We start from the raw sequence: 22028 nt of genomic DNA on the forward strand, positions 1-22028 counted from the left end.
GATATCCTCATCATTATATGTAGTTTTTTTTTAAAAAAAACTTCTGATGCATCTTTTCCAACTATTGGAGGATTGTATCCACTTACAACAATAACCTATGTTTTGAAATCATGCGCTTGTAAGAAGGAACACATAGATATTTTGCACCATAAGTACTATTTGTGTCATCGAAGGCTGATGGTATGTTAATCGAGATTGCACTCTTGTCCATAACTCAGATCGCCACAAACACAGACTTATAAGATCTAAGAGTGTTTTCCTGCTTTATTACCATGTTTATATCTCTTTTTATTCTCAATCAGAAATTATAGACAATGAAGTCCATGAACCTGATTGTTAAGAAGAATACTTGGACGATCTCAAAAATCAATATCCAATACCAATCCAGTTGTATCCAGTATATTCAGATCTGAATTCTGTCAAGTATGAAGCTTGTTATCTATCTTTCAAGATAATAAATCTACAAGAAACAAGTTTCGTAATCGATCTTAATTATATGGACGTATTTACTAGAATTGAAAATGTACTACTTGTGTAAAACATATTATAAAGATAAACAATATAATGCGGAAAAGAGAAAACACAAGATACCAGAAGTTTTGTTAACTAGGAAACCACAATAGCATAAAAACTTGGGGACCTCGTCCAGATTTGAACACCAAACTGTATTAAGCCGCTACATACACTATCCTAATATAAGACTTCATACTGGAATGTAGTTGAGACTGAACCCACCCTCCAAGCGATTCATCTACAATTACGCTCCTTACGTCTCTTGAACCTCGCAAGGCTCTACACAATTGATTCCCTTAGATGACGTCCTTTATAGCCTAAGAGTTTCTTCATCCTAAGTAAAAAATTTGATACCAATCTGCCTCTAACAGATAAGCCTATTTGATTTGCCTTTAGATCAAAGATAAAGGTTTCGAAACAAAATTTCCATAGACAAAGCTAATAAACCCCACAATCTCGAACACTTATACTCAGTTAGATGAGAATCTTGTATCCTTAACCACCTCTCAAAAGCAATCGTGAACTAATCAATTAAGAATAGTTTTCAGATATCTATCTTTAGGAATCACAAAGTCGGAGACGAAGAGAACTTTGTGATTTCTATTTATCTTGCCTAAAAGAGATTACGAGAACCTCGATAACAGAAAACCAAGATCATGATACACAAACTATTAAGGTAAATATAGTCGGACCTGGGTTCACGAATCCCCAAGTGAATTCTTTAACTCGTGGACCTAATTATATTTCTCAGAGGAAACCTAGGTCAATATAGGAAGACTCTAGCTATCAACTAGGAAACAAAGTGTCACAGATTGATTTTCCCAGTTGAAAGAGCATGTTTATTTATAGATGTTCAAGACTAAGGGTTGCTTAGAATTCAAGCTAAGATAACTTGATCAAGCAAACACTTTCTCTATTTTGATGAAACTCTAATTAGGGTTTCAAGTAAGCATGTGAGAACTTATTCTTGAGCTTACATAGAAGAATATACTCAGTGGCCCGGTTACGGAACCGTGTGCAATGACCATTCTAGAAAATATGCGTTATGAACTATTAAGCAATTTGATGTTCGGTTAAATACTTGAGATTTTTATCATGATTGACATACACAAGTGTTTTAGTGATCAATGATATCTTAGAGGTGTTTATGAGAGTCATAGAAGTGCTAAACATATTTAAAAAATAAGTCTTTGAGCATTTGTCGAAGTTTTATTGGGACCTTTCATAAAACGGTTCTTGAACCGTATAGGCAGTTCACGAGTCAGGGCGCTATAGTTCGTGAATTGAGTTCACCAAGTGTTATGTGGCTCGTGAACTCAGATGACAACGGTTCATGAACTAGTTCGCTAACTGTTAGACTCTTCACCGATTTCATATCACCATGGTTCGTTAACCGGGTTGGTGAATTGTCTTATTCTAAACTTGAGATTTGAAAACTGGTTCACCGGCCTTCCTGTATTCCAGAAACTCAAATATCTAGGTTTCAAGATATGATTCTCCAACCTACCCTGAGTCGAAATAACAGAAGTTTTGAATTTCTCTCTTTGATGTTTGAAACATTCCCAAGTGATAAAATCATTGCTTTGGCAATTTTCAAATGATCCACAAAATTAATTCTTGAACAATAAGTTGTTTTGAACTAATATTTTTAAGGACCTTTGAACATCCAATGCTTGAATCATATTTCGAGATGTTTAACAAGACAAGCTTGACTCGAAATTTCTCCTTTGTAATAAATCTACTGAAGTCGTATGACATAATTTCATAAAGGTAGAATGGTAAAGCTTGTGACTAAATAGAATGGTTCAGTCTTCACATACCTTGTTGATGAAGTTCTCCAAATGTCTCCATCGATCTTCAGTCTTGAAGGGTGATATCTGATACTAACTTAACACCTAGTTTGAGACTTGACTCATTGCGCAAGTGATTAAAAAATCAGGATAACATTGTTACAGCGTAATAGTTTGTTGCATTTTCTCTCTTCATGGGATTTCTATGTAAATATTGTACGTACACTTTTTCTCTTTAATATATCCTTTTATTTCGAAAACAAATATAAAAAATTATATGTCAAAAACAAATATAAAAGATTATATGATTTGAGACTATCAGGTGTGGACAATAGTTATCCAAAATTATTTATTACCTATCATAGTTATACAATTTTTTTGAAAATCCCATCAACTTGATACTTTCATTTGTTTTTTTAAGCATTTTTCATTTATTGTTAGGTGATTACTAGCAGAGCGCCTACCATAAGAAACAGTTTTCTTACACTTGGGTGGGCCTAGCCTTCTCTAGCTTAGCAGAGATGGTTTTGGGTCCCACTTATATGACTGGGCGTTTTTTCTTTTATTTTATTTTATTTTGTTTTTCGACGGTTTGTCCATCGCTTTTTATTTATCCGTTTCCTTAACATAGTGAGGCTTTAGAGATACACTGCTCTATTAGCAGGCAAACATCTTTACTGAAGCTAAAGGAGGTCAAGGCTGAAATAAGAAATTTCCAATTGACTTCATCAAAGGCGTTAGACATGTCAATTTTCAACCCTAGTCCACCTGTTCTTTCCTTCTGTTTTTAAAAGAATGAATAATTTCGTGAGCTATTATAATATTGTCATATATTTGTCTGGAAGAGAGAAAAGCTGATTGAAAAGGAGATATTATATTTTCCAAAAAGAGTTTAATTATATTATCTATAGTTTTGGCAATTACTTTATTAATAGTGTTGCATAGCCCTATTGGCCTGAATTGTCTGGGATTTTTGGATTGCTTTACTTTGGGAATTAGGAAAATACGAGTCATATTGAGTTCAGGATGCATTTTCTTATTTAAGAAGAAGTTTTGTACGGTTTTAGTTACCTGAGTTCCTACTGTATCATAGTTGTGTAGGAAGAAGCTTACTGGAAATCCATCAGGTCCTGGGGCTTTGTTAGGTTTCATGTTTTTAAAAACCAAGAGTATTTTCTCCATAGTATGTGGTGTCAAAATACTTGAGTTGTCCTGAGAGGAAAGAACTGTTATAATATCCTTAAAAAGTTGGTCATCTGAATGATTATCTAGGGATGTTTCCTTGAAAAGGTTTTGAAAATAATCTATTTCTCTCCTCTTAAATGGATCTCCTGGCGAGGGTTTTAACCCCACTAGAGGCCTTCGTCAAGGAGACTCTTTATCCCCATACTTATTCATTATATGTATGGAAATATTTTCTAGACTTCTTCTTCAACAAGAGAACAAGAAAATCTTACATGGAGTCAAAATAACCCCAAATAGTGAACCAATTTCATACCTCTTTTTTGCAGATGATTGCCTTCTCTTTGTGAAGGATGATTTTGTAGAATACAAAAATTTACTAGACACCATAGCAACCTTTAGCAAAGCTTCTGGTCAACTTATAACTTCGAAAAATCAAGAGTCTTCTTTGGTAGGAAAGTAGCACCAAAACACCAGAGAATGATGTCCAAACTTCTAAAGATAAAACATATAAGTCTCAAAGACCCATACCTAGGAGCTCCTTTATTCATGGAGAGATCCAAAATAAAAACCTATGCTCCTATTTTAGAAAGAATGGAACATAAATCAGAAGCATGGAAAGGATTAGTGCTTTCACAACCAAGTAGATCAGTTCTAGCTAGTATCCCAACCTATCAAGTGAGCTGCTTTATCCTTCCAAAAAAAGATTACAAATAAAATAAACGCAATACAAAGAGATTTTTGATGGGGAAAGGAAACGGGGAGAAAAGGTTTTTATCCCAAGGCCTGGCCAAGTCTATGCAAACCCATTTAACAAGGAGGGCCAGGCTTCAAGGATGCACATAAATTTAATCTTGCAATGCATGTTAAAGTAGCTTGGAGGTTAGTTAAAGAAACGGATGAGATATGGTCTAAAACTATGGGATCTAGATACTTTATAAACTCTCACCCCCTTAGAGCTAGAACAAGAGGCTCCTTGACTTGGAACTATATAAGTCAAGGACTAGAACTAATCTTTAAATACAGTTTTTGGGAAGTTGGTGATGGTAACGAGATTAATGTTTGGACACATAAATAAATACCTATTTTAACGGCAACCCTAGAAACTTTTCGCAATACACAAAACACCCATATCACTTTAGTCTCAGATTTGATCGATCAGGAAACTAACTCATGGAATATTGACATACTAACTTCTAGCTTCCCTGAAGATATAGTTTCTAAGGTTAGGATCATCCACCTCTTTAAGGATAAAAATCACATGCTTAAGAAAGACCAATTGAGATGGACCTTAACCAAATTAGGTGACTACATAATAAAATATTTGTATGACAAATTGAATGAAACTGGTACTGATGTAGTCAGTTTAAATCTGCCTGAATCTTTCTGGATAGCTTTGTGAAAACTAGATACATATCAGAGGATAAAACTTTTTATATGGAAATGTCTTCAAATGCCTTATCAACTAATTCTAAATTGTTTGGAAAAGTAACAGATGTTAACCCTTAGTGTACAATGTGTGGAACTATAGAACACATGTTATTACATTGCCCCTATGCCAAAGAAGTTTGGAACTCGGACCCAAATCCCACTTTGTAGGAATTGGATCACCAAACCAGAAAAAGATTTCCCTTTAGAAGTAATGCTCACCAAAATATGGTTCATTTGGAAAGAAGATGTAATAGGGTTTCTGAAAACAAAACTACTTCAGCTAGGAATTTAGCAATGTAAATTCAAGGTCATATAGATTTCTGGGCTAAGAGAAGTAGTTCCCATAAACAACGTAAAAAACAGAAGCAGAAAAGGAAAACTCCTTCTTGGCAGGCCCCTCTTAAGAACACTCTTAATATTAATGTAAATGCGTCCTGGATTTAAGACAGTTTACCCTCAAGTTATGCCATAATCTTGAGAGATGATGCAGGTAACTCAGGAGGAGGAGCAGTAGGACAAGCAACAACCACGGATCCACAAGAAACGAAGGCTTTAGGCGTGTTGCAGGCAGCTATTTGGGCGCAGGAGAAAGGCCTTTAGCATTGAAGGAGACTGTGAAAGTATCTTCAAATGTTTACAAGGAAACATTTCTAACATTTCTTGGCGTTCAAAAACTTACCTAGACAAAGCAGACAGATTAACTAAATTATGCAACAATTTTTTGGGTCTTTATTTTGTCCCAAGGTCAAGATATATAGTAGTAGACATTCTAGCAAAATTTGCAAAACCTTTACTTTCAAATATATGTTGAGATAATACCCCCTCTTGTATTCATCATCAACTTTCAGTAGATAAATCTAATATCCAACAATCCTCATGTAGATCGATATTAGATGGCTCTACTCCTTTTTGTAATTCATGCTTCCCGGAGGTCTTAGACTTTTTATGAAATGCCTTATTCAAAAAAACAAAAAGAAAAAAAAAATAGTGAGGTTTTTGTTTTACCCCACTTATCAATCCTGGTCTCGGGGTTGCACAGCATTTACTTTGTAGTGCTAGGCTGAATATCATGGAAAAATGATTCTGAATTCCGTACGTATCTAAACAACTTGGTACAGGATTCTAAGACAGGGTTGAAGAATATTAGTAGACCGGAATTTGGAATTTGGTCTCACCAATTTGCTAGGAGCTAGAGTATATCTTATCAATTGAACTACTACTTTTTTTGATTTTGTATATTAGATAATCTCACAATTTCATCTAAGCAAAAAGTAAAACTCTTTTGGATTCCATTGATCAAACCTTCTTTTTGCAATCACATCTATCTATCTTTTATCCCACCTTAGTCCCAATTAGTGACCCATACAATACTATAAAGATCACATTAATGCAGTTCCTTTTTCCCTTTTTCTTTTGGTTATTTTTTAGGAAATGCATACAAATTGCCAACTAAACATTCAAACTAAATAATGCACATTTCATTCTATATTAAATAGTTCTACGCCTGCCGGAAAAAGTTCACGGGATATAAAAATTCACACGAATATCCCGTGAACTTTTTTCACGCAAATGGCTTAATCTCACACGATAATAATATTAGGGTGCACGAGACAAATAATAAATACACTTTGGAAGGTAAAATGATCCGTTTTGGAGTCTGTTTCAGATACTAGTCGGTCGTACAAAACCTCATTCATATTATTTTAACGTCTCAAAAAGAGGTACTATCACTTTTTCGTTTTACTAACTTTTTTCTAGAAATGGAAAGAGTTTATGAGATACAGCCAAGAAGATAAATTCGTTGTCACCATGCACTTATAAGCATTTCATCCTAATTACTCTATCATCAGTTACTAGATTAAACTTAACAGCATTCTTTCACAATACATGCTTTCATCCTCCTGTGATCACATTAAAAGCACTAGGTAACTAAGTAGCTAACAGTCTAAAAGAAAGAACTATATAAATATAGAGAGACTGAAAATTAACCCATCTACCTACTTCGCACATCAAAGATGTCTGCAACTCCACTAGAAGAAAATCCAAAAGAGAAAATCTCTACTCAAGATCAAGAAAAGGCAACACCTTCATCATCTCCATATGTCCTGCTACGATGTCCAACGAATCTCAAAAGAACCATCCTTACAGAGCTACAAAAACAAAGAGGTATATGTATTCCTTTAGTGGCCATGAATTTAACATGGTTTTTGAAAATAGCTGTAACAACGGCGTTTCTAGGCCGACTCGGTGAACTCCAACTAGCTGGTGGAGTTCTTGGTTTAACGTTCGCTAATGTTACTGGGTTCTCCGTTTTGAATGGATTATGTGGAGCCATGGAACCTATTTGTGGTCAAGCATTTGGAGCTAAAAACTATAAGCTTCTTCACAAAACCCTTCTGATGACTACCTTTCTTCTCTTACTCGCAACACTTCCTATTTCTTTTTTATGGATTCATGTTGATAACATCTTAATTCACTTTGGCCAACAAAGAGATATATCAATTGTAGCTAAAGATTATCTTCTGTTTCTTCTACCTGACTTGTTTGTTACTTCATTTCTTTGTCCCCTTAGAACCTACTTGAATTCTCAAGGTATAACAATTCCTAACATGGTAACATCTGCTCTAGCCTTAGCTCTTCATGTTCCTCTCAACATCTTCTTATCGAGATCAAAGGGTCTTCAAGGAGTTGCAATGGCTGTTTCGTTAACCGATCTTTTCATTGTGATTTTTCTGGTTGTATATGTTTTCCTGACAGAAAAAAGAAATGGAGAGAGATGGAAAGGAGGAGGTTGGTTGGATCAGAGAATCCATGATTGGGTAAGATTGGTAAAGCTCTCTGGATCATGCTGTCTAACAACTTGTCTTGAATGGTGGTGCCTTGAGATCTTAGTCCTACTAACTGGACGATTACCTGATGCTAAACGATCCGTTTCAGTGTTAGCAGTAGTGTTAAATTTCGATTATCTACTATACTCGGTCATGTTATCACTAGCCACTTGTGCATCGACGCGGGTGTCTAATGAACTCGGAGCAAACCAGGCTCAGATTGCTTATGAATCAGCTTATGTATCTTTGGGTGTTGGTGTCTTTTCTGGTTTCGTTGGTGGTTCTGTAATGGTAGCTGCCAGAGGAATTTGGGGTCCTATATTTACCCCTAATAAAGGAGTTGTAGCAGGTGTGAAAAGAATTATGCCACTTATGGCTGTGGTGGAGCTAGTTAATTTTCCAGTGGCAGTTATCGCAGGTATCGTGCGAGGAACTGCTAAACCTTGGTTAAGTATGTATGCGAATCTTGGAGGGTTTTACTTGATGACTTTGCCTCTAGGTGTAATCTTGGCTTTCAAAGCTGGGATGAACTTAAGTGGTTTACTGTTGGGATTTTTAGTTGGGATGATTTCTTGTTTGTTGCTGTTGCTAGTTTTTGTTGCGAGGATTGACTGGGTCAAGGAAGCTGATAAAGCACATAAACTTGCTGCTGTCATCGAAGAAGAGATTTCTACTGCAGATTGGAGCTAGGACTCTTGTAAAAATATGCATACCGTCTGTAATCCGTAAGTGTGAGAAATCACTAATTTTTATTTGATGAACAATATTCTGTTTCATATGAAGCCATAACAATAACAGCATAGTGTGAAGACAAATAATTTCCCCTCTTTCTGTTCATTGTTAATAGATCCCGACAAACCTAAAAGTTGGCTGTTCTTAAGTCGACTGAACGATCATGAAACCGAAATCTGAAATCCTGACAACACTTATTGTAACAGAAAGGAATTTTGTTTTGGGAAGTAGGATTTTCATGACTGTTAACTTTGAACTTCTATAAGAAAATCACGTGACGTGAATATAACTTCTAACATACAACATTGAACTCTGAATAGATGCTCTCAACCTATAGAGACAAATCCATCAACACTTGGGGCGCAATCAAAAACATTCTTCTTACTCTTCATACACTAACCTATACTGCATATGGTGATTGCAAATGATAAACAAGAAGAAGAAATACAAGATTGAAAGAAATCACAAAGAAACAGAAAAGATATCATACAACCTCAAACCGAAGCGGCTTTCGCTAACCTCAACAGGACTGAAGCAAAACTGGACCCACTGAAGAACTGAGCATGTCACCCAGCGCCGCTTGAACTTCACCTGACCCATGTTCACAACTTATCAAGCTTGAAAATAGTGGGAAGAAATTAGTCAAATTCTTCTTGAACAAGTCTTCTCTAAATCCACATATAGCTTGGAGAGTAGCAACAACAAGAGGTGCCCTTGCCGCTAACTCTCTTCTTTTTGCTGAACCAAGTGGGATTGACCAGCGGGGTTTTTTATTATCTGAAGTGGACAGCCCAGATTGCTGATGTGGCTGTGCTGTGTCAAGGTAAACTTGCAATACTTCTCTACAGAGATCAATAAGGTAGGTCTCAACTTCAATGTCCTCTTCACTGTCTGGCCTATCTCTTGCAACGTTTTGTAACAATGTGAGACATATTTGGTAGGACTCATTTTCTAGACGTAGTAAAGGAGGATCCTGCATTAGAGTCATGGGACCCAGTTCTTGTAATTTTGATCGAAGATCACTGTCGATGTTTATCTTGTGAGCATGAGATGCGATGGAGTGTAAAGCTTCATACAGAATAACTGTATTCTGTGCTGAAAGTTGAGTCCTATACATGTTGTAGATCTCCATCATGGCCTGCAAGATAGTAGAATAAAGGTCAGACTAAACATACATGCATAAAGCCAGAGCTAATGAGTAGTTCAATATTGCGCTACAAGAGAAATCAAAGCTCCTTGAAAGCTACATAAAGCTACACACACAACTGTAAGTATCGGCGAGGGTGAACTAGAAATTATTTAGTCACTTTTTCGATAACTAGTCAACATGGGGATCTAATGAGAGTGGAGATCTAACTATTCTTAAGACGACTCTTTACTTGTGTACATAACATCCAAAGTATTCTTCAGAGCACTAAGTATTTTCAATTTCAGATATTTTCAATCATTTATCGAACTCTTTAACTCAGTGCCACTTAACATCGACGAACAAGAAAAAACTAACCACCTATACTCCAACTTCACAGTTAGGAGGAAAAAGTAGATGCCTCTCTATCAAAGTAGAGAACATGAACTTAAGAGTATAGCCATAGATAAATGAAAAATATAAAACTGCACTACCTGAATCAACAGAAGCTGAACAGCAGCACGACACTTGGCATCATTAACTGATTGATAAATCCTGCGAGATCTCATATTCTCTAGATCATCATCAGCTGCAGTAGAATCAGCTGTTTCACCGTTCGCTAAAGTGGTTGAAGAATCCTTGCTGATTCTAGCCACATTGTCCCCATCAAGGAGGACATAAGAGAAATCAGGAAGCGTGGCATTTGCCGCTTCTTTTAAAGATGAAACCACATCTAACCACTTATCTTCAGAAAATAGATCTCCTGAATTGCTCATTAGACGAACAAACGCAGCAATTCCAATGCCGGCAAGGCTCTGATGTGGACGCTTGACAAAACTTATTAATAGCTGCAGCACTTTACTTAACAACGGATTAACGGTACCATAAAATTTGACGAAGAGATCGATAACTAGTTGCAGGGACAGTGTGCATGTCTCATAAAGCCATGCATCTTGATCTAGCTCACTTGTATCAATTTCAAGTCCATCCCCTGGTAAGGGTCCACCAGAAGGATCAATAGCGTGCCGTACATAATCAAAAATGGGAAAAAGAACTGAATCAAAAACTCTTTCCCACAAAGGCAACGTGAAATGATGCCCATGGTTGCGCAAAGTATCAAACAGCACTTGCAGAGCGCTTTTCCGGACCTCAGGTCTCGTGTCAAAGCTAAGTTCCGACAACCCTGCCAAAAGGAAACAAAGAAAACTCAATCACCATGTTTCCAATGATATGCTTCCATATGCAAAGAGAATGTATGAATGTCCCGAATGTACAACTATAACTGTTAGGCCACAAAGTTGACCGGGATCCCCAATATCAAGCACAGCGGAAAAAATGATTTTATCGAGGAAAATACACCAAAAGGACCAGATTGAAGGTGGTCTAGATACAGTCTAAAGCTGTGTTCCGTACTCTATTTTTTTTTTCTTTTTCTTATGAGCATATATATGTCTGTAACTGTCAGAAACGGAGTAAACTACAAAATACTATGACAGGAATCCAAGACAAATTTTCGATACAGCATAACCCAGCCAATATCTGCACGTTGTATGCCTAACAATCACAACAGAAAACACTTGTTCAAATGCATGTCTCTTACCAGCCAACAAGGGAAACCAAAAATATACGTGATCAGGGAACTCTGCACTATGTTGTTTTCCGTCTTTCCCAGGAGATGCTGCAGTGATTTTTCCTAAACCCTCCTTGTCCTTACTCCTAGAGGAACCAAGATCTCCTTCCGCGAGTTTTGCCGCACAGAAGCGTAGAAATGAAATTGCATTGAGGCTAATATCTTTATCAAATCTACTATTAGTGAAAGCGATTAAACAATTCACGCAGTCTGTAAATGTGGTTGTTTCTGTTTCAGTTATATACGGGAAGTAGTCACGAACAATCTTCTCAATGATCTCAAAAGCGAGTAACACAATGTTTTTGTGGTTGTCAGATGCTGCAGTGGTGAACACCTGAAAATTTCGGAGTGAACAAGGTCACAAATACTCGTTAATTTTCCTTTAACGTTAAAAGGGTTGCGAGTGACAAACACTAAAAGAAAAATATAATCATGAAGTAGTAAAAAATGTTTTCTTTTATGGTACGCAAACGGCAAACTCTTACCAAGGAAAGAACAACAATGATACACACATGAACAAAACAAAAAAAGGGAGCTGAATCAATACCATGAACATGCTTTTCCATCCCGATTTTACATTGTTGACACGAGACAAAACCATTTGAGAGACACATCTGATGATTAATTCTCTGATTTCAACAGCACTGCTCTTACGCATGACAACAACGAACGGCTTCATGAACTCATTTTGGAAGTTATAATTAGCCAATTCTTCTCTGTCTAAGAACTTCATAGCAAGTTGACGCAATGAATCCATTGCAAAAATAGCAATTGAGAGGTTCTCTGAGCAGCCAATGGTTACAAAAAAATCTGATAGTACAAGCCAGATGCTTGACCACACAAGTCTGATGCGGTTCATGTTGTAGTGGCTGCAAGAGAAGAAAGGATAGAAAAAAATTCACATTACATAAAGCTGGCAGCAGTATAATCTAGATGCATTTGATGATGTATGTCAGACAGGAAACAGAGCAGAAAAGGGGATGCTTCTTACGCAATTTCAACAATTTTGGTAAGGCTGAAAACTCGTGGATCAGAAGTAGACCGCAATTCATCCATGGACACCTTACAGAGAGCTTTGACAAAATCAATTATTCCCTCACTGTTTAGCCTCTGGCTCCGAGCAAATATGCGATTCATTTCGGAGCTTTCTACTTGTTCCAACATGTTTAAGTTAGAAACTAAATTACTCATCTGTTCAGATGTAACTGATCCAGAAGAGTGGCCACCAACACCAGCACTATCGTATGATCCCCTTCTTGCAGCTGCAGCTGCATGCTGAATCTTTCCAGGCCCTTTCTTTTTCAATACTGGAAGCATTGTGGACTTGGACTGCTTTGATTTTTCTTGATCATTTTGAGGAACTGCAAAGAAAGTTGCGTCTGGAGGAGCACCCTCTCCTAAAAGATGCAAATGTTCAAAACGGGATACACAAGTCAAAATATGCTCCCAGGCTTCTTGTAAGTAATTTCCATCTTCCTCTGCGATGGTAACAATTGCCTGTGGATTGCAACAATAGTGAGCTCACATCTATTGCACTGAAAGCACTTCATAGTTATTGAAAGACTATACAATTCAAATATTTATCTATTTGCACGACTGGCACAACTGAACTCGAAAAGAGAAAATCAGAAACAGTGTAACTCGATAAAGCTTGACAAGCATAATGTTAGCCTAAAAAGTAGTTAACGAACATGACATACCAAGCACATACCTTGATTGCATCTATATTTTTCTGCTTGATATCTGCAGGTGAGTGGAGACAAGTGAATTTTGCAAGTGATGTAATGAAAACATCTCTATGAGTCTTCATGGACATCACAGCAGTAACATGTATTGCATAGCGGAAACCTTCAAGACACTTAGCTATCACTATTTCATCATCACTTTGATCAAGTGGAACACTAAAGGCGGCCAACATAGGAGCCCAGCAGACCTCGATCATGAATCTCAAAATCACCACATCAGTTGCTGCATAATAAATTGACCTACAGATTGCCAAAGGAATCCAATCAAGAAAATACCTTAAACAAGTTGCAAACTTCTGCTGATAATATTGCAGAACGGAGGCAGGCTTGGAAGAAGTGACGAAAGAAAAAAAAATTGTCGAACAACTTAAGAAGAGATGTTCTACCAGCAAGTATCAATTGAGAATCAATTTTTCCTGCACTCAGATTTGACCTATTCATGTATCCATAATTCAGTGAACTTACTCAGATTTGCGAGCTTTTTCTTTGAATTGCTCTTGCATATGCCTGATAAGATCATCACTAGTCTCCAAATGCTCTTGGCCTCGCTTACGGATAACAATATTCAAAATACTATCCAAGCCTAATATGCTGTTCGAGTTCACAGACTGCCTCTGCTGAGGAGCCAAATCATCTTCTTTCATCTTAATCTCGTTTCTCGAAATGCGATCATATAAGGATCTCAAGTACTCTTCAGGTACATCCTTCCCATCATCTATGCCGCGGTTATTCCTTATAAAATCATCAGCTGACATCTGCATCATAAATTCACAGATTAAGTGCTCATATTTATATGTTCTTTAAAGCAATTAGTTTGTGGAGAAAAAATACCTTTTTCTTAACCATGGGATTATGTGCGTCAGTGTTGAGCAATATCACCGAGTAAGCAAGAACATATGCAGTATCTGCACTGGTAAAAGCATTCGGATTACATTTCCAGAAGCGCTCAGCAAATTTTTCCATGATGCGATCTATTTTCTGTGCTTCACCAGGCAACCTAAATCCTTGTAGAAAGACCCTGATTGCCTCGTCAAAATCCATTCCTTGAAATTCAAAGGAATCAACGTATGCATGCATCACTTTTAGAGGTATGTCTTCTCTCTCTCCTATGTAATCACCAATCAAAGTCTTGTTCAAACCAGATGCACTTTTGAGGAAAGCAGCTATCTCCTCTGGGGACTCGCCTACTTTCTTAGCATTGATAAGGAAGTCAATACCCTTTTTAGGTTTTCGATTAAAAAGAGAAATACCTTCCTGCCAGAGACTTACATTAGGTCAAACAGAAACATAACGAGAAGCACAAAAATGCACAAGAATAGAACCAGAGATATTGTATGTGGAAAGAGCATATGAATACCAACCTGAAGCTCTAGTTTGTATGCCCGACGCTGCTCAATAGATGAAACATCAGAGACCTCACTGGAGGTTTCAGACTGAGAATCTGATCCTTCAGCAAGCTCACTACCATTACCATTTGCCAGAGAATGAATTCCAGATTCAGGACCGTTCTCTAGTGTCTCTAACTTCTTGGAAAAATGAGCATCAGGGATGCGCAACTGTTTGTTCATCCAATCACCCATTGATCTCAAAATTGCCACTAAGCACTTCATCGCCTCAAGTTTCATGGTGGCTTCCTGTGGTGGCAATAAGCTAGTGGAAGAACCAGCAGGTACACCTTGAGCCGTTTTCAGAAGTCCATTAACCATCCTATAAGGGACAGCGAGATGAGGAAACATGCTAGTCAGTATAATAGTAAGACAAGAATGGTCAAAGTTCCTGGGGGTTAAAACTAAACTGGCAATGAAAAATAAGTACCACTAGATTGCTTACGCTTGAAATGGTAAGAAAAAGGAAACAATACCTCTCGAATATATTTGATGAATGAACATCACAATCGTAGTTAATAAATATATCCACTAAGATCTGTGAATCAACACAAAGCTTCTCCAGAAACTTCAGCACAATCATCTTCTGTGGAAAGTTAGGCTGAGCAACATTTTCCAAAACTCTAAGAACAATCATAGGAAAAAATACACCAATTTCTGCTTTCAGTCCAGCTCTAAATCTCGAGACCAAACTAATGAAAATGGAGCAAGAAAGCTGGAAAACAATCATTAGAGTGGACGCGCTGTTCTTCAGCAATGATAGACATAAATACTGCTTAATAGCTCCTAGGAACCTGTCCATAACAACCAAAATTCATCAGAACTTGTATCATAATCCAAGTATCCAACTAATTCATCAACAAAGTTCATAATCGAAGTTACTCGCTTGATTGATAATTTCAAAGGTAAACCTTCAAACTGGAACAGCCTGTGAAGGACAAACATACATATAGTGTGTACATATATATTTACACACAATAAGACTGGACATAAGTTCCTTAAGTGACTTAAGGTGCGATGATCATAGAGTATAAAATAAAATGTATCTCCAGAATACAGTTTCAGAATATCTTTGATGTCTGGTGTGTTTTTCTTTTGTTTGTTTGTTTTGACAAATAGAAACCTATATTGGACAGGAACTGGCAATAAAATGTACAATTTTATAGACTTATTACAAGATTGTTTCATATGCTATCTTGTCTCTTGGATTTATTCTTGAAGTAAAATAATGCTAGAGTTAAGATTTGATTGATCAATGGCTGAAGAATATCTTAAGGTTTCAGTACACACATCGAAATTTAATAAGTTAACAGACTTTATATGTAATTGATGGAAGGGCGACAACTATGTATGAAAAGGATGAATTCTTCGAGCAGAGGCCTTGCACCCTTCTAGATACCAGTATAATGTTGTAATTTTTTTCTATTCTTAAGAAAACCTTCTAAATTCAGGGTGACACAACTAGAACAATGGTGTTATGAAAGAAACAGTACAGCCTCGTTTAAAAGACATGGTTGTAACAGTCATATTATATCCATAATTGCAAAACTAGAGATAAGTTCTTAGTATTCAACAAGATAACAAAATCTCTTCCTCATGAAAACAGTTGTGAATAAGGGCGTGTTGCTATTGTTTGTTTTATATTACCATTCAATCTTCTTCATTTTTTAGAACTATAATGACTGATGAAACACGAACTCCAGTCAATAATTCGTAATGTATTCAATAAATACATCGACTTTTGACTCAGTAGACAACAGTGCTCCTAACAGGACCTCGTCATTTGTTTGATGACTGGGGCCTTTTAGGATTTAACAACCTTGTGAGATATTTAACTGCTAAGCTAGTTAGAACTCTGAATGGAACCTAAAGAAAGGAGAAAAATAGCAGGATTCAGAGACTTTTTACATGTCAGATTCAAACTATGGCTTTTAGTTAATCAAATCATAACAGCTTATTACAGTAGAAATTGCAATCTATAGCGGGACTAAGATTTAGCTATATGCTTAACAAGACTGAACAAAATACACAGAAAGAGAAGGAAGAAGTAGTAAAACTTGTCAATATCAATCCACCAATAAGATTTGCCAGCATACATTAAACAAGACTAAGTTAGGAATCTCTACTTCCATGTGCAACTTGTATATGACATTAATGTTTTGTGTTTTTATTTATCATTACGCGGATGACTATAAGTTCATAGTCATTATAAAAAGAAAAGTAAAAAATAAGCAATACATTTTGCAGGGATAGAGAAATTCTACTCATGTAATCATTATCTATTTTCTACTGTATGTCTTGTCATGTATGGGTGAACCTAAAAGTCTAAGACATTATGCTGGACATGGTTAGTGAAAACCTAAAGCTCAATCAACAAAGAAGCATCAAATGCAGCATTAACACAGGGAGTCTGGAAAAGTAAGAAATACCTGTCACTAGTTCTAAAGATAGCTCCAGCATTCTCTAACAAAATCTTCAGCAATTCCAAAGCAACAATTTTGCCACGCATCAATTGTGGATCAGCCAAGGCCTCTTTAGGAGGTGTTTTCATGGATAGTTTACAAAGAGCTCTAAACACTAAAAACGCATCCCTTCTCAACTTATTACCAATCTGTATTTCCAAATCATCGTCTTTATCCACTTCTCCATCTGCTAACTCTCCTTTTCTCCCTTCTAAAGCAGTCTTATACATACTAATTTCCCAATACTTAGCATCCAACATATCTTTATCAGTTGAATCCAACAAATCCGCAGGATTCGTGGTCTCAACAGTGGTAGTTTCAAAAGCACCATCATGTCCACCTACTCCTGAATTCTTCCCAGGTGCTACCGGATTCAAGACAACATCAATATCTTGCATAATCTTAGTAATAAAACCTTGTACAAACTGAGTCATACTTCCATCCACATCAGATTTCTCAGACGGTGTCATCAACTCAGCCACAACAATCGGCTGAACCGGTACAGTAGAAGAATCAGCTTCCATTCTTCTAAACACAATAACTAACATCTGAATCAAAGACGCTTTTGCCGTAGTCTGATTCACAACATTTTTACTTCCCAAATAAATATCATAACAAGTTCTCACAATCAACAACAAACAATCACCATGGATCCGTAACGAAATCGAAGTAACAGCAGACAACAACGTTCTCAATACCATTAATTCAACAGCTTCATCACCTAAATCATGACATTTACATACAGCTTCCATCAACTTTGATAAAAGTATTGAATCTGGACCACCACTTGGACCAGCTTCACCACGAATATAACCATGAGCTATTAACTTCTGTATCGCATCTAATGCCGGATCAGCAATTTTCAAAAACCCCGATCCACAAGCAGTAATCAATGGACTAAGAATCGATTCAGATTCAGATAATGTAAATTCAATTGGTCCTCCATCATGTAACGGACCAGGTATATTAGCTGTATTCAGTTCAGATTCAGTAGGAGAATGAGGTGTTGATGGAGATTTAACCTCATTCGCTGCTGCTGATGATGATGATAATCGATCGATTACAGATTTACATTCGTGAGCCAGTTTAGAGTGTTTTCTCCATGAAGCATTTTTAATAATCTTTTCTAGTGCTGGAGTTAGTACCAGACTTAAACGGGAATCGGCTTCCGAAGAAGCCATTCCCTAACTGAGATTTTCTTTTACAGATCTTAAAAAAAAAAATGAACGAAAATGTAAAAGGAAAATTTGATGGAACCAAAGTTTTTCCAGGGTTTTAGAGGGGAAGGGGATGAAGTTTGTTTAAGCTTACTTACCTGATTTGAGTAATTGAGTTCAGATCAGTGATGTTTTCATGGCTGTGAATATATTTTTTGATTCTTCTTCTTCTTCCAAGTAGGGAAATAGTGTTACACAGAGAGAAACAAAAACAAAAAAAGAAAGAAAGAAAGAAAGAAAAGATTGTGTTTGTTCAGTGTGAAAAAATTTCAGACTAGATTTACATTTGTCATAAATGACTAAAATACCCTTGAGGGAATTTTAATGGAAATTAACGGAGTAAATGACGAAATGCGGAGGGACATCGCTGTCGTGCGGAGCATTTCACTAGCCGGCACGGGTGTTTATTTTGGCCGGTCGGCGTTAAATGTGGCACCTGCAAATTTCAAGGTTCATTTTAATACTGTTTCTGGAAAGATATCTGTACTACAAGTAGCACAAAGTAACGGTAAGTTGCAACTTTAGACGGGTAAATGACATTTAATGATGGTCATAAATTTCGCACTAATTTGGCGTCATACTGATGCAAAGATTTTTGGTGCACTTATGGAAAGAATTAGCTATGGATTGATTAAGAAAGTGTACTGGTAACTGGTAAGTGGGAGGGCTAATTTGGGGACCGTGGGTTAAGGTCTCGGTGGAAGAGAAGTGGTTGACTGCGTGATTTTTTGTTGATAATGTATTACTCTCCCAGTCCCAGACTCCCAGCATCTCCGATCAATCCGATTGGATTACTAATAGTTTTCTAAGCAAAGTTTCCATCACAAGTGAAGTGATAAACCAATATTAGTGGACAGACAGACACGTATTTTGCACGTGCATTCCTCCATTTCCATCTTAAAAGTGTAATTTGTTCCGTAAATTCTTGATATACCCAGCCATACTTCAAAAAGAACAAAAAAAAAAAACTAGCCATTTCCGAAACAATGTATGCATGATTTATAGAAGGGATACCACTATTAGTCGGGTGATACTGATTTAATGATTCGCCAATTAGGATCTGTTTGTTTTATATGAGGTGGTATCACTTCCGCCTAATTATTATAAATCGTCGATACATGCCCCGTAAAGGAAATGGGCAAGGAAACTTTATATACATATATGTCCTATTGTAACGGTCTATCCACCCCAAAATGAGTGTCGTTAATAGGGGGAAACGGGTCTGAGTTGAGGAGAGGGAAAAAGTAAGAAGAAATTTAAATATAAATCTTCTCAATTAATAGAATTGACCAAGTGATTTGTTTGTTTGTTTTTTTTGTCATACAACTGGGGTTAAAGGGACTCTTTAAGGGATTTGTTCATGTTAATCATGTTTTTAATCTAAACTTATTTAGACCACTCGATCCTTCTATATTATTATCGGATAACGAGTATTATTATAAAAAAATTAGTTGGAAACCTGATAAGTTAAGCTCCAAGAACGTACCACCACACTATATTATTATTAGTTTAGTATTATCCTTACATTGAACTCCCATCTTTTATTCCTCTCAAAGACTCTACGATCAACAACTATTCGAAAAACAAGAATGATATGGAAAAGTTCAGTTGAAGGTTGGAATGTGATCGATCTTATTCCTTGATACCAAAAGCCACGACAAGTACAAATATCGAAGTTGACAAACTATCTCTGAAATTGAGTTTCCTCAGTTCTCAAAATTTCAGAGTCGAATGCAGAAAAAACCCCGGGACCTAGTCTAGATTGAACACCAAATTGTATTAAGCCGCTACAGACACTAGCCTACTACCAATTAACTTCGGAATGGAATGTAGTTGAGCCTTAAAAGGTATCCCACCGATTAAGACACAGTCGCGCTCCTTACGCCTCTTGAATCCCAGCAGGACTCCGCGCAATTGATTTCCTTAGCTGACGTCACACCAACTAAGAGTTGCTTCAACTCAATTGAAGACTTTAAACCAAATCTGCCTCCCACAGATTAAGCCTATATATGATTTTCATTACGATCAAAAAGATTTCGATCTGGGTGGTTTGGAAATCGATAGCAATAGACAAAGTCTTGGTAACCTCACATATACAATTAGATTATTATTCACCTCACAAGTATAAAACTTGTGCAATCAACAAAGTTTGAGACGAAGAGAACTTTGATGATTTCTATCTATCTTAATCGAGTGAGCAGCTCAACAATCAATCACGATCAGGATACTCGAGTTGTCAAGGAAAGATAACTAGACCTGGCTTCACAAATCCCTATGAAGTCTTTGTAGTTGCTAAACCCTAAAAGGGTTAGGAAGAGGACGACTCTAGTTACAACTAGGACACACCAAAAAGTAATGTCGGGATTCAAAGATCCCAGTTTCTTGAAGTTCCCCTTTTATAGACATTCAAAGCATAAGTTGCTTTAGGTTTAAGCTAAGATAGCTTTGGAACGAAGCAAACAATATTCACCGATATATGAATCTTTAAATCTGATTTACATAAACAAGATATACACACTCTTGTTAGGTGAAACTGTAACCGAACCGTGTATAAAAACCATGTTCAAGGTGGTTATCAGTTTCTAGCCGATTTGAACTTAAAAGCTTAACACTCATTTTCATGAACACTTAAGACATTAATCTTGAGTCGCAATCATGTGATCAAATAAGTCTAATGTTTTTAGAGAATTGATCAAATGTTAATTATTTCGCAGAAATAATTTAATTGCCTTGAAAATAATCGACATGGTTAGTAAATGCATTAAGTACAAATACCAGAGCCGCTCGTGACTCAGGTCAGTCAGAGTACGTGTACCGGTTTGTAAACATTTAATCAAACCAAGTTCCGGAATCCACAAAACTATTTAGGTATGCGTACCAATATGGATACCTTAAGACTACGACCGAATCTGGAGTCCATGGAACTATTTTGGTTTGCGTACCGGTTTGGATATACAACCGAGGTCAGGAACACAAAACTATTTTGGTATGTGTACCGGTTTAGATACTAACCCGGTTCCGTGACCACAGTTCCTAAATGGTTTGCATACGAGTATGCATACCGATCCGGTTCACAAGTTAAACAAATTTTCTCATGATGTGCATAAGGATATGTGTACCAAAAATATGCAAGTCGATATATATATAACTACTTTGCTATGCGTACGAGTACATGTAAAACGGGTTCAGACTTATAACAGTTTTCCCAGTTTATAAGACTGATAACACTGTCTTGTATCTGAATCTATAGTAGTTCTATATTTCTATCTAAATCGATTCGAAACATTCCCGAATAACATCAGTGACACATATCACTGTTCCAGGCTATTTTCGAACGATGAAACTTGAATCATGGGTTTGATTCCGAATAATAAATTGTCATTAACCGAAATTCATCAAGTATGAACTAATGTTCATTAATCTTAGTCATTATATTTCGAGAACTAGTTATCAATATAAACTTGACTCGAAATTCTTGTTTATGCATAATAGTCTAATTAGTTATGCGACATCGTCTCAATTATAGAAAAGTGAATATAACTTGAGAAATAGGTGGTTCAGTCTTCACTTACCTTTTGTTGATGAAGTTCTCCAAAAGCTTCGGTTGATCTTCGCCTTCAAACGGTAGAATGCAGTGATGACTGCCGTGATCCTCTGTTTCTCAAATACATTTTTATCCTAGTCCGAGACTTAATTCATTGTAGACTATAAATCAAGATATAGTTTTGACAACTAAATTTGACAATAAAATTGAGATAGCAACACTTATGAGTTCGACCGAGCAATGCTCTAACAAGAACATCCTTAATCATCAAAGCTTATAATTTCACCTAAGGAGTTAGAAATGGACTTAGGTACTGATTTTCTTATTCATTTAGTTGTTGCATCTCTTCCTCGTTCCTTTGAAACTTTCAAAGTGAACTACAATGTGCAAGAAAATAAGTGGATTGTAAATGAGTTGATTGTTCATTGGGTGATGGATGATGA

At 36.6% G+C, this 22028-nt stretch overlaps 2 protein-coding genes across 3 annotated transcripts; one reads left to right on the top strand and one right to left on the bottom strand.

Annotated features, from left to right (window-relative positions):
- Nucleotides 1–6774: 6774 nt before the first annotated feature.
- LOC113304719 (protein DETOXIFICATION 56-like) lies at nt 6775–8575 on the top strand. 2 transcript variants are annotated; one of them, XM_026553859.1, is made up of 2 exons: nt 6775–8195; nt 8337–8575. In XM_026553859.1, the coding sequence occupies exons 1-2, from the start codon at nt 6932–6934 to the stop codon at nt 8432–8434; spliced, it is 1362 nt and encodes a 453-aa protein (XP_026409644.1). In that variant the 5' UTR covers nt 6775–6931; the 3' UTR covers nt 8435–8575. The 2 variants fall into 2 exon arrangements, with proteins under 2 accessions (XP_026409644.1, XP_026409643.1); XM_026553858.1 differs by having other exon boundaries at nt 6775–8575.
- A 134-nt stretch (nt 8576–8709) lies between these two features.
- LOC113304718 (brefeldin A-inhibited guanine nucleotide-exchange protein 2-like) lies at nt 8710–18005 on the bottom strand. The gene is made up of 11 exons (XM_026553857.1): nt 16792–18005; nt 14839–15156; nt 14339–14684; nt 13809–14231; nt 13443–13732; nt 12944–13217; nt 12224–12729; nt 11780–12101; nt 11203–11566; nt 10097–10785; nt 8710–9614 (listed from the first exon to the last, which is right to left on the bottom strand). The coding sequence occupies exons 1-11, from the start codon at nt 18003–18005 to the stop codon at nt 8997–8999; spliced, it is 5364 nt and encodes a 1787-aa protein (XP_026409642.1). The 3' UTR covers nt 8710–8996.
- Between the last annotated feature and the right edge of the window lie 4023 nt (nt 18006–22028).

The sequence above is a fragment of the Papaver somniferum genome, chromosome 8 (genome assembly GCF_003573695.1).
Source record: "Papaver somniferum cultivar HN1 chromosome 8, ASM357369v1, whole genome shotgun sequence".
Taxonomy (NCBI): Eukaryota; Viridiplantae; Streptophyta; class Magnoliopsida; order Ranunculales; family Papaveraceae; genus Papaver; species Papaver somniferum.